The sequence below is a fragment of the Alosa sapidissima genome, chromosome 3 (assembly GCF_018492685.1).
Source record: "Alosa sapidissima isolate fAloSap1 chromosome 3, fAloSap1.pri, whole genome shotgun sequence".
NCBI classification, from domain to species: Eukaryota; Metazoa; Chordata; class Actinopteri; order Clupeiformes; family Clupeidae; genus Alosa; species Alosa sapidissima.
Genome location: NC_055959.1, coordinates 4,637,438 through 4,650,631, shown reverse-complemented (window position 1 = coordinate 4,650,631; position 13,194 = coordinate 4,637,438). Strand labels below are relative to the sequence as shown.

The 13,194-nt window shown below is 40.7% G+C and overlaps 1 protein-coding gene across 1 annotated transcript; it reads left to right on the top strand.

Annotated features, from left to right (window-relative positions):
- The first annotated feature begins 479 nt into the window (after window positions 1-479).
- prr15la (proline rich 15 like a) lies at window positions 480-7,302 on the top strand. The gene is made up of 2 exons (XM_042087620.1): window positions 480-720; window positions 6,879-7,302. The coding sequence occupies exon 2, from the start codon at window positions 6,916-6,918 to the stop codon at window positions 7,234-7,236; it is 321 nt and encodes a 106-aa protein (XP_041943554.1). The 5' UTR covers window positions 480-720; window positions 6,879-6,915; the 3' UTR covers window positions 7,237-7,302.
- The last annotated feature ends 5,892 nt before the right edge of the window (window positions 7,303-13,194 follow it).

Sequence of the window (13,194 nt, the reverse complement as noted above, 5' to 3'; positions counted from 1 at the left end):
ATTTGTAGAACAGGCCCTTCATTTGACCTTAAAATGCAATTTTAAGGTGTGACCCCTTAATCTACATTAGGTGTCAAGTCTTGGGTTCCCTTTATTTGTTCTGATTAAGGGGGAATTATGGACACTTTAAGTATGTCTTAATTTTATTTGAAGGTGTTTATTCAGGAATTCTTAAAGGGGGGAAATAAAGGGGAATCGAAAATGTAAGGGGTACATTCAGTAGTTTTTTCTCCTTAATAGACCTTAATCTATGCACATTTCTACTTAAAAACTACTTAATTCTAGAAGGGTTTTAAGGTCAAAAGTAAGGCATTTATAAGGGGTGAAATGAAGGGGTTTTGTTTGGTAGTGATTGGAGGAGACTTTATCAAGAGCACACAGCTCCTCTCCTTGCTGTTCCCTTGGTATTGTTTATCTGATCTGAGCACAGGTATAGGCGGGGCCTGTGAGTCTAGGGAAGTACACCTGCACCTCTCCACCTGACAGACACTGAGCCAGAGAGAGAGAGAGAGAGAGAGAGAGAGAAAGAGCTGACCACTACTGACCATACACTGTGAGCACAGGGAGAACTGACCTACGGAAAAGGCAAAAGAAGACGCTTTATTCATTTGGAGAGGAGGAACTGGGGGAAATGGTCTGATATTGGTTTTGGAGGGGGTTTACTGTATTTTTGGACCTCCAGAAACTAAGACTACACTGCACTCCATAAGACATCTACAGGTGAGCCCATCTGCAGACATGCACACACTTTCAATCATCATACACTTTCATCATACATCAACAGTTCATCATACATCATTCATACAAGAAATGGCAAACAGCATTGAATAGAACAGTTCAGTCAGTAGTTCACCATACATTTACACTGACCAATCACTCAATGGCTCATTCAGCATACCCCTGAGTTTTACTGATTCATGTATGTTTGCAATTGCAAGGAAACACTAGGGCCTTCGTACTTAAGTTGATCCTTCTAGGTTTTATATTACTGTAAAACTAACATGGAGGAAACATAACAGTCATATTATTCACTTAGCTGTAAATGGAAATGCAGCTGGGCTCAGTGGGCTAGAGGGACAATGATCTTTGGACAAAAGTGTATTTGGCCACACAAGCAAAGCAAACAGTGAGCCTGGAACACTGGCTAACTAGCTTCAAGGAGTATTGCATCAGAGCCATTTGTGTGTGTGTGTGTGTGTGTGTGTGTGTGTGCCAGAAGTAATTTAAGGAATACTGAATACTGAAAGAGGCTTGCAGTGGGGTTCCTCTTTGTACTATTGATTAGGTGATCCAATAATCATTCATGGCGAGTATAGTAGACCTGTTGCCAACCAGAAAATGCAACTAAAACATAGATCTATTGAATCCTGTGTTAAAGGAGAATTCCGGCCATTTGGGGGCATGATTATGATTATGATCTTTTTTCGTTTTGTTTTGTAGCGACAGTACTCAGTGACGTCGAGAAACAGAGTCTATCAATGAAAATATTGCCTTTAGCAGAATAGCTCCAATAGATCACTACATCTATGTTAACACATGAATGAATACCACAGTCACAAGAATGCACTTTGAGTTTGAAGAGTTTGAAGAGGTAGTCTACAACATGTAAACAACTCTGAGAATGTTTTCATTCCATAATGGAATTTACAATTCTGTAAACTGCCTGGTGACAACAAGATGGTAATCATGAGAGCATTTTTGCTTTGCCTTTGCTGGCAGCATAGCGGTTTTTTTCCAGTCATTGACGCATTGACTTTATGAAAATCTTTTCGAAATCAATCGCTGATGTGTGATTGTTATATTATTTCTTTTTACTGAAGTCACAAAGGAAAGAATATGGGTTAAGCAGCAATGCAACACAGTTCAAAATCAATATTTGTCTGAATTCTCTTTCGATAATCAACCACTGTAAACTCATTGTGTATCAAACAAAAAAACTCCGCTATCAGGGCAGGGCTGAAACTGAAACTGCTGCAACTTCAGTGTAGTATGATTCCTGATTAAGTTCTGCCAAACAACAGAAACTCAATGCTTCTGATATGGTTTGGGTGCATTACAAAAAGTAGTCAATGAGTGGAGTGCACACACATCTACAAAATTTAAACAGGTGCTGGGTATAAGGGTTAGCCGACAATTGAAAAATAAAAGGATACCCGTACACTGTTCTATAAGCTTCCAGTGTGGTTTATAAAGTTTCGACCATAGGTCAGGATACCTTGTTAATAAACCATGTTAATTAATGTTGTTAATACCTTGTTAATAAACCACTCTGGGAGCTTATAGAACAGTGTGCGGGTATCTTTTTATTTTTCAATTGCATTACAAAAAGTACCATGCCTTGTGAATGCACACCCTTAGAGTCCATATTTGTTTGCCTATAGTGGGCTCTCATTGTATATCACTGTGAATGCAAACATAATGTTGCATATATGCTCAGGTTACTCCATGTTTGCCAGCACAGCTAGTGGTGGGAAGGTAGAGCAGAAGCCTCCGCTCTTAGCTTGGTGGCCTGTGCACTTTCAGAATGAAGAGCACAAATATCTCTTAGGCCTGTGTTTAATGTAAAATAGCATATTTGACTGAAAACTGTGATATATGCCATGACTCTGATTTTGCCTGGCACTGTTTGCAAAGGCGTTTCATACACCTTGTTGGCTGTCTGGCAGTAAATGTGCCAAGCCACATGTTCAGCACATTTGAAATGTGGTCTCACACAGCTTTGTAGGGACTTGCCTAGTCAAATGAAGGAGAGCCAACGCTGTACAGTTATGCAATCTGTTCAGTGTTTCTTCATTCATTCACCCAACGAGGACCCTTCTTTGGGGCCACACATTCAGTAAATATTTGCCCGAGACAAGTGAGGGTATCTGTGAGATAAGTGGAACTGGACGAAGAAAACAGGCCAGAGAAATATTTCATGCTCCTTAAGTGTGCAAGGACAAACAGTGCTATCAAGGGTGAACTTAACCCCACTGCGGCGCTCATGAGTAAAAACAAGTGCACTGGTTGGCGAGTCCACACACTTCACTTCAGGACTCTGTAGAGGGGCCCTATGCATGGCTCTCCACTGATCTTGTGAGGAGGCCACTTTCACTTTCTGAGAACAGACACATTCCTTAGATCAGGGGTTTTCAACTGATGGTGAACCAGGGACCACCATTCTGACTAATTATGCAACACCAGGACCACCACTAAATAAAAATACTGATTCCCACATTGAAACTACAATACTGAATCCATGGTCATGGACCACTAGCAAAGTCCTCACGGACCAATGGTTGACCCCCCCCCCCCCCCCCCCACACACACACACACACACTTACACACTGTACACAGAATATTTCATTTCAATTGAAGATATTACACATGTGGGCTACTTACAAATGTCCACACATAATTCTTTACAGTAAAATGCAGTATGCTTCATGTATTGGATTTAATGCTGAGCGTACATTGGTCAGCAATATGGTGGAATTTTTTTAATTAGTATTTCTCTGAGCATTGAGATTCACCAGCACAGTCAGCAATACTAGGCCAAAACATGTTTTATTGGAAGTACATTGGCTGCATATGGGAAGTCATACAAAACCACATGAGTGAATTCTGGCTTGTTTAGTTCTGAGTTGAAGAGCATATCTAAGCTGTGTGTGTGTGTGTGTGTGTGTGTGTGTGTGTGTGTGTGTGTGTGTGTGTGTGTGTGTGTGTGTGTGTGTGTGTGTGTGTGTGCAAGCATTCATGACCATGACTCCCACACAATATGAAGTACGCCTAGTACATGTAAAGTTAATTTTGTTAATAGTTAGTAATAATAGTTTGTTAACATTATGGCCTGCTATTCTGTCAGTGCAGTGTGAGTGGGTGTGTGTGTGTGTGTGTGTGTGTGTGTGTGTGCACATAAGTAAGGTCCTGTGTGTCTGTGTTTGATTTGCATGATTTGGAAACGTGACTAGGAAATATTGTGGTCGAAACTCGGGCCCGGAAACAGTGATTCTTTCAAAGTTCATCCAAACACCGTTCCTCTATCAGATTGTCCTGATATCAGGCGTTTCCTCTGTAATGCACCCTAGAGAAGCTTCCCTCTCCACCAAGGAGCTTCTGTGGTGATAAAGCATGTTGCCTTTGCCCTTTGAGACAGAAAAATAGCCTCCTGAGGCTTTATCACGAAACCATTAAACTGGGTTAATGTGAGTGGGGATTACGTGCTGGATTGCCCTGTGTGGGCGTGCCGACATGATTGCATGTGTACTGTATCTGTGTCTGTTTGTGAGTGGGAGTTATTATGAGTATGTGTTTCTGTGTTGTGTATGTGTATATACGTAAATGTATCTGTATGCTTACTAATAACAATATTGTACGTTTGTGTGCGTTTGTGTGTGTGTGTTTGCGTGTGTGTGTAGGGGTGGATGGGTGGCTGTATGTGTGTATATGTGTTTGCTCTAAATATGACTAATACTTTTGGGTTAATGTCATAAATTCATTCAAATTGAGAGCTTTTGTTTATTCTGCATCCTGGAATGGAACACTTTCACACAAATGTTCTTCCTGTCGTCCTCCAAGCGTCTACCAGCTCCACATACATCAGCATGATGGTGGTTTGCTGTAGTTAATCATAAGCTATATGTCCTGAGACAACAATGATGCAGCAATGGACTGACATGACACAGACCTTTTGGTACTTAATCCTTTTATTTACAGAAGTCATCCCAGTCCAAATTAATTATGGCTAATTGATTTTTTTGTAAACTGGCAGATTTTCCAGTCAATGAGTTCTTTTCCATATAGCCTGACCTTTATTCCACATATGACAATCTTAGCTAACGTTGTCCTGAGTGTTGTTTTGCATGACTGAGACATTACGTCCCAGCCATAAGCCCTGTGTTGGCTACTGGTCTTTGTTTGCTGATGCATGAACCCAGAGGGACCAAAAGTCATCAGCAGAGACTAGCGCCATTAGCATATTGTATGGAAATGTCCACACTGTTGCCTGGTAACCTGAAGGAAACAGCCCACTCCTTCCTACTGAAAAGAATGAGGCACAATGCCATGGCCTTTATCTCTTTCTCTGTGTGTGTGTGTGTGTATGTGTTTGTGTGCGTGAGTGTGTGTGTGCGTGCGAGTGTGTGTGTATGAGGGAGAAGTTGAGCAAGATGGAAGAAGCAATAGGAGTGTAAATGTGTGTGTGCCTTTGTGTGCCATAAATCTTTATGTCCCTGCACATTGTGTGAATCCCTTTATTTGCACACTGCACAGCCATATTTTCTTCCAGCCATACTTCTGTACATGCAGTGGAAAGGAAAGACGGTAAATGTGTGGGTGTGGTGAGTGTTTAGGGGGGGGGGGGGGGGGGGGTAGTAAACAGGGTTAATTAATTTTAATTTATTACTTTTAAATTAAGCAAATAAATGAATAAATTCAGCCTCCTTGGGTCTGCAACTCATCCGTTTCAGTTTCTATGGTAAAACACACTAAAGTGCAGGCTAACACACACTCAGACAGAAGGACACATGCACATGTGCACATATGCATGCATGCACACACACTTCTGCACTGAAGAAGATTTAGTTATTCCACATGGACCTAGATACATCCAATACCAAACAGCATGGTCTCTGTATTGAACAGGATTGATAGCCTACAAACTACAAAATCAGTAGAGCGTTAATTTTACAAGAAACATAGCCACACTGTCGAAAAACTGACTTGACTGACCTGTCCATTCATCACCAACAAAATTGTCCACTAATCATACAAAATACAATATTGAATCTCTCTGAATTCCTCACATTGGCAAAGGGTGTTCTGAATGGAGTTCTAAAAAGTATAATACTGTTTATAAGTCATATATGTTTTCTTGATAGAGTTTTATCCATCAGTGCCCTAATTATGACCTGTCACAGACCACTTCACCTCTCTCTACACACACACACACACACACACACACACACACACACACACACACACACACACACACACACACACACACTGGGTGGCAGAAGTCCCAGCCCATCCTTGACCTCACACCTTGCGTATCTGTGACTCGAGGAACAAGCCTTATGTTCCCACTTGCTAACGAGGATTAGCCATTAGCTCATCTCGCTAACTGAGTCGGCTGCTAAGGAGGCTTTGTGAAACGCAAGGCCGGCCTGAAACCCAACACCGAGTCGGTGCAAACCGCCATATGGCGCCTATTGAGTGACACTGAAAAATTTAGGAGCTCTCACCGCCCCCTGGTCCAGATCTGTATGGCAAAGCCATGTTAGCTTCTCCGCGCTAGCTCAAGTTTCACGTGTATTACCCCCCAACCCACCCCCACCCCCACACACTCACATTCTATTATCTATGGTACCACACTGGCCTACTCTGGTGTAGGTCTGACCCATATCACTAGTGAAGGTGAGGGTTTAGGTCAACTTGATATGTTGGATAAGATGATGTCACCGCTCTAGCTGACTAACTGTCCAGTCCATGGTAAGTATAGGTTGATGTAAACATCTTCTCTAGAGCTAAAAGGCTTGCAATACTTTTATTGTAATTGTCAAAGAGGGACCAGAGAGAGATATGAGTGAATATCCATACATATTCTCTCCATATTGTCCCCTTGGAATTATACGGTTCTATCTGCGTTCGGAGTATTTCTGAGATTCAGCTTCAAAGTTTTAGAATTCCATAGAGTTATACTGAGATGTGAAACAAGCCTCTTTAGATATAGCATCCAAAAATGCCTACAACTTCAAGACCTCGCCTTATTAAATTGTCACAGATTAAAAATATGTCAATAACTCAATTTTCCCACACACACACACACACACACACACACACACACACACACTCTATCTTGCTATCTTCTCACACAGTCTCTCTTTGTCTCTTCTCCATAGATCTCTCCTCCTCTCTGTTCCGTCCTGTCGTGTGGAGATGACTGAGCCGGGCCCCAGCTGGTGGAAGCTGACCTTCCTGAGGAAAAAGAAGTCCGAGCCCAAAGTCCTGTACGAGATCCCTGCCGAGTACGGCAGCAACACAGGGCATGGGCCCGAGGGCGAACTGCCAGACGACAACCAGTTCAACGCCCGTCTCGAGAAGATCGTGGACAAGTCGGCCACCAAGGGCCGTCACGTGAAGGTGTCCCACTCCGGCCGTTTTAAGGAGAAGAAGAGGATTCGCTCCACGCTGGCTGAGAATCCAGAACTGTTCCCCGCCACTCAGGCCAGCGACGAGAACCAGCAGAGATCCCAATAAAGGAGACTAGAAGGTGTAGTGGATAGTCATGTCCGCAAACAACTCTGACAAAGATAGCTAAGCAGATACATCAGACAGACCTCCTCCACACACACACACACACACACACACACACACACACACACAGTCAGACATACACATGCACATACAATAAGGACATGTGAGGATGTATTATATATTGAAAGCCTTACACAATTCAGATCCATTGAGGCCAAATTCCAGCGCATACCAAAGACAGTGTGTGTGTAGTCTGATGCCAATTTCAGCAGGCATGATGCATCTAATATCCCATTAAACAGATTAAAACCTACAGCACACACATACACACACACACACACACACACACACACACACACACTAATTCATATAGTGCAGTGTGGAGGTTAGGTTTCATCAATGTCCATCTGAAAGAGGAGATGTCAGATTCTCAGAGGGCAACCCATGGTCCACTATAACCTACACAAACAGTTAAATAATTAATACATATAGTCAGTGCAAGCATGTAGGGTTTTAACCAATCACAAGGCGGGTGATTTCCACTTACTCAGGCCTATTGTCAGCCATATGCACCAGACTGTTGTGCTTTTTATTTGTATAAAGTAAATAGTTTACATATTGACCGTTTCAAGAGAGTTCCATTATCAGCATCATAATTGTTCCCACAAGGCTTCCATTTTAACATTCCATATGTTATCTTAATGAAGCGGAAGTAGATTGGGAACAAAATAGAATGTTCGAGCATTGTTTTTGTTTTTCTTGTTGAAAGGGTCTATAAAGTCAACAGTTCCACAATTCCACTTACAATCAGCATGAACAACTTTGATAGTTTCTATTGGACTATGATTGGTTAGACTGTCTCTATGGTAGACATGACCCTTTATGGTTGAATCATACTGATGCTCAGATAAAGGGATTGTAAACAGATAAACAGAACAAACTAAAATAAAAACAGATAAAACTAAAATAAAAACAGAGCTATCTGTTTTATTATCAATTTTATTTGGTATGTCAGGGATTTTTTAAAAACATTTTATCATATTTTGAGGACCATTCAGACAATAACAATGTAAAACCCCACATACTCCAGTGATCTATTTTTTTTTATCCTCTTATATTTGTTTATGTACAATATAAATGTTCAATACTACTTAGAGGAAAACTTTAAAGAGTGGAGCTAACAGTAGTCAATTAAGCTTTATATTTGAATTGTTATTCCAATGACAAAGTTTTCCTTTTGAAAGAAATTTTCAAAATGTTGTGTTATTTCATTTGACTGTACATTTTGGTTTAATTTGTAAAATATGAAAGAAACTGAAATATGAAAATATGAAAGAAAGTTTTTTTTTTTTTTTGATATGTGTCAGAAAATAAATATATTTGAATCATTTACTTAGTCCTTTTCCAATTATAAACAACATTTGAATTAGCTCCTGAGGGGTATTTCACAAAACCTAGATAAGGGATTAAGCTGGGATTTTTAGGTTATCCTGGATGAATTTAGCCTTGACTTGGTTTCACAAAAGAGATGGCACATAAGTTACCATGGGGATTTATTCTCTGCACCTAGCCTGGTCCCGACCAGGCTAACAGCCAAGCTAAGTTAATTCTAATGGTAATTATGTTGTCTTATTGGTTCAGCTAGCTGTCATTCAAATCCTCCGTGCTAATTTTTAAGGAGCTTTATTCCATTTATATACTATCTGCTAAATGTATTTGCTTGCAAAACAAAACAGATTGTCTGCCTACTACCATATGGTTATTATTTTAATTATGATAGCCTTATTAACATAGGCCTAGATACTTGTTGTTTGCTTCTTTTGTTGATAGACATTTGATAGCCTACTGTAGTTGATTGGAAGTGGAGGGGCAAGTTTTCGAAGGTGTTTTCAACTATAATATTAAGGTATTTAATACTATGTGCATCTTTGCAGTGGCAAGCGCTTTCTTAATGATGTGTGCCGAGCCAAGGAAGCACTCACACGTGGGTGCATACATAAATTTGCATTCAGTTGGTCTACCACGCCTACTCCTGCTGTTTTACAGAAATAGCCATGATTCCCCATTCCAAAAAGGACAATTTTACTTCATTGTTAGTCTATATCAAAAGCAGTTGTTCACTGTGTGTGAATGACGCTATTTTCCGCATGTTTTTTATTCCAACCGTGGGCACTTTGGTGCAGAAACGAGAATGCGCACACATCCTGACTTGCACCTGGCTTGACATAGTCGCTCCTACTCATCCTGGATTGGCATTAGTGAAACAAGTTGAGCTAGGATGACCAGACAACGCTATATCAAACCTCGCTTTATCACTTATCTTGGATGTCTTAATTCTACGTTTGTGAAATACCCCTCAGGTGCATTGGTGTCGGTGACATAAACAGTTCTTTCTTCTGTCTGTGACTTTCCCTGCAGAGCCCACTCTCTTTTGTACAGTGCTACACAGCAAGGTGACCGTGCTTTCTATTTGTATTGTAAATCCGCCGCCCGAGTTGGAAAGTGTAAATTACCCAGCTTTCTTGCGGCATTTTGGGCAGGCACGCCCACTTTACCTCGGAGTACTTGAGAGTACCCCGAGGTGGACGTACCAGAGCCCGTCTACGGAGAGCCTTGGCACTTCCTATTAAGCCTCATTATATTGACATTGGTTGCAGTTCCATTAGAATTCCACTGGGGGGGATCGCGGGCGAGTGCAGGTTGAATGGGGGTCTATGGAGCTAGACGGCTAAATGTATCTCTTTCACCTGCTTGTCGTGGAAGAATCTTAGATTTTATTGTAGTTTATGCAAGTTCAATATAGATTTTAGATCTAAAGTTGAATGAACGAGTACTTATGTCCTTTTCATTTCTTACAGGTTGGGTCGTTGTTGCCCATATCACGCTAGCATTGTGCTAATGAATGACATCATTGACATATTTGAAAGGCTTTTTAGAAGACTTACATGACTTCAAAAAATATAAGAATCAACAGTGTGTATTTTCTTTGCCTCTCCTAGCGAATGCAACATTCAAATTACTACTCAAAAAATGATATCAAGAGAAAAGTGGATATTGAGGGGTAAAGCTCCATAGACCTCAATGCATTCTGCACTCGCCTGCGAGCGCCCTCAAGTGGAATCTGAGCAGGAACTGCAACCAGTCCAGAAACCGGAAGTAACCAGACAGTGCCAATTCTCTTCCTATTAGACATTCTCTGGACGTACGACCTTACAAGAAACATGGCTGCGCCCATAGTTGAGATGAGATGACACGTATTCTTTTTGCCTATGTACTGTGTTGGTCATGTTAATGTTGATGTAATGCTCTTACACACTAGATTACATTGCTGCTTCAATCCGGTCACCAATTCATGCATTGCACGGTTTTGCTGTGCCTGCAATACAATGTAACAATTTGTTTTCCAGCCGTTTAGCTAGAGGCTACATGTAGCACAAAACAATAACAATGACTAGCCTCCTGCTAATGCCCCCCGTGGCTCGAGAGAAACGCGTTCCTATAGCCACTCATTCCTACATGTTGTACGAGTGGGTGTACGATGATTTACAAGACAAATAAAAAGCAGCATGATTATGCACTATTGTGGGTAAGTTATTCTGAAGGTAATACAAGAAGCAACCTCACAATTTAGAGGCCTTCTGATATAGGCAAAGCTAGTGTATGTATTGACAGGATCTATCTGGTTATACAAACTGGGACTTTTTCTCATTTTGAAACGCTCAAACCTCCGGCACTAGTAATACATACTTTTGTGGCCAGAGCCCAACACAAACTAAATGGATAGGTCAACTCCTTACTTCTCATCCAGTTGACCTCATTTGATCACGATATACTGAAAAATTAATATCCAAAATACAGATCCAGATATATAATAGCCAAAAGCTTTTACCCTTTCATTGTCAGAATCATGATGCCTATCAGAACCTCATTCAGATATTTTCCATTTTATTTGCTGCTGCAACTCATTCACTGATTTTTCACAGCAGCTGAGAACGCTGGTATGTTACTACATTCTAAACATAATGTTGTCCTAATAGTATCTCAGTTAGATATGTAATTCAATGACACATAGTGAATGAACTCTGGACATGTTTACAAGTATTTATGAGAATAGTGACCAAGGAAACATAAGATTAATTTACCACCTCTAGTGTGTTACTGCCACCTGTTGGACACTTATTTTACTACCATGAAGATCTTAAAATCTCAGGGAAGTAGTGTACACCCTGCCATTACATCTTATTACCAGAAGAGGGCAGTTGTCTCCAACTCCACACCCTGTCTTCAGAAACTCACCATTTGTGGCTGAACTGCATTCTAAATAGCTGAGGAGGGGAAGTCAAAAGGGAAGAACGTCAGGAATGTAACTGTTAAAAGGTTTGCGTTCTCAGAGGCATTTTTACCCTGAGGTAAAATTGTCAAAGTATAAAGACTGGACTGAACAAGCGGACACCGGCACACTCTTAAAACAACTTCCATTGTTTTTTTAACACATCTCTGTGTCCAGATAGGGAGAACACATTTGTTTTAAGAGTGCATTATTGCATTTTCTTCCAACAGTAAGTACTGCAGACATTAGAGGTCATGGTTCAAATAGTCACCTCTAACCTCAGGTGAGGGCAATGGTCTTGACCTCAGAAGTGACATGCACATCAGGTTTAATTGTACCCTTGGGACCTACCGTACCATTACTGCTATGATCAGAATGGGAGTAATGGTACCACAGCTTTGCCTTAGCTAATATAGGTCATGATGACCTTTCTAAACATTTAGCAAAGTTAAGGTACACTTATATAAATACATTACACACTGACAAATGTAAACTCCAAGATGTTGTGTACATGTAAACATAACCAATGTAAACTTCAAACAGTGTATGCCAAATTCAAGACTGAATCAATATATTTCAACCCTCTCACAAATGTGGCTATTGTAGAGGACTTTATAAAAATGCATTTTAGGATTTAACACTCAGCATGCACACAGCACACACAGTGATAGGGGCTTTGAGAGCATATGAGTACACAGAGAAGAAGAGTGAATCATCATGTGGTGATGTGCCATCATGATTAAGCATACCTGAGCAGGACCATCATCATGGACCAGCATTCCTCTGACGCCAGCCTCAGTGACTGTGATGAGGGAGGCCCTGCTGGGATTTATGGCAGACACAGATGCAGTCACTGGTGGATATCTACAACAGGAAATAGAAAAACAATACAAATACCTTTATTGTCATTGTGGATGTACTACAAGACATAGTATGGTCATGTACAAAAAACCCTGTGATGTGCTATGTTATAGTTTACAGGGTGTCTGAATTGTTATTAAGACCCATTTTCCAATTACTATGCCCAGTCAATGTGTGTGTGCGTGTGCGTGTGTGTGTGTGTCCCGGAGTATACTGCAGTATATGTAACATAATAATGTTACATAAGAGAGTGAAAAGGCAGGTGTGTTACTGTCCTCTTCCCTGGCTTCCCACCATGACTGCCTCCAATAGTGCTTGGCAGCTCAACACCACTGCTGTTATGCACAATGACTGTTCTGCGAAACATGCAACATGAGCATGTCTGACGTATCCACCAAGACTCATTTGTAAAAGGAACATGTTCATTTATTGACCGGAGAACATTTGATGTTTTTTTATATGATTTTGATAAAGGTGTGGTTTGTCATTTCAAGTATTCATATATGGATGTTTTTCACCAGTAAAACAAGTAAATTGTGTCTATTTGCTCCTACCCATATTAACATTTATTTTGAATCAGTTAATGAAGAAACATTCCTACTGCTGCTTAGATGGTTTATTTGGTAACTAGCTAGCTGACGTGGAGAAATGTTTGAATCAGACATTGTTGTCAAGTGATGCAAAATCTAAAGTTGACAAAAGACAGATCAAGTTACACACTTGTCAGAAAACACAGGATTGTGAACCTGTCCACAACTTCAGAGAATACA

What these genes read in the sequence shown, in the direction of transcription:
- prr15la (XM_042087620.1), top strand. Translation starts at nt 6,916, where the DNA reads ATGACTGAGCCGGGCCCCAGCTGGTGGAAGCTGACCTTCCTGAGGAAA.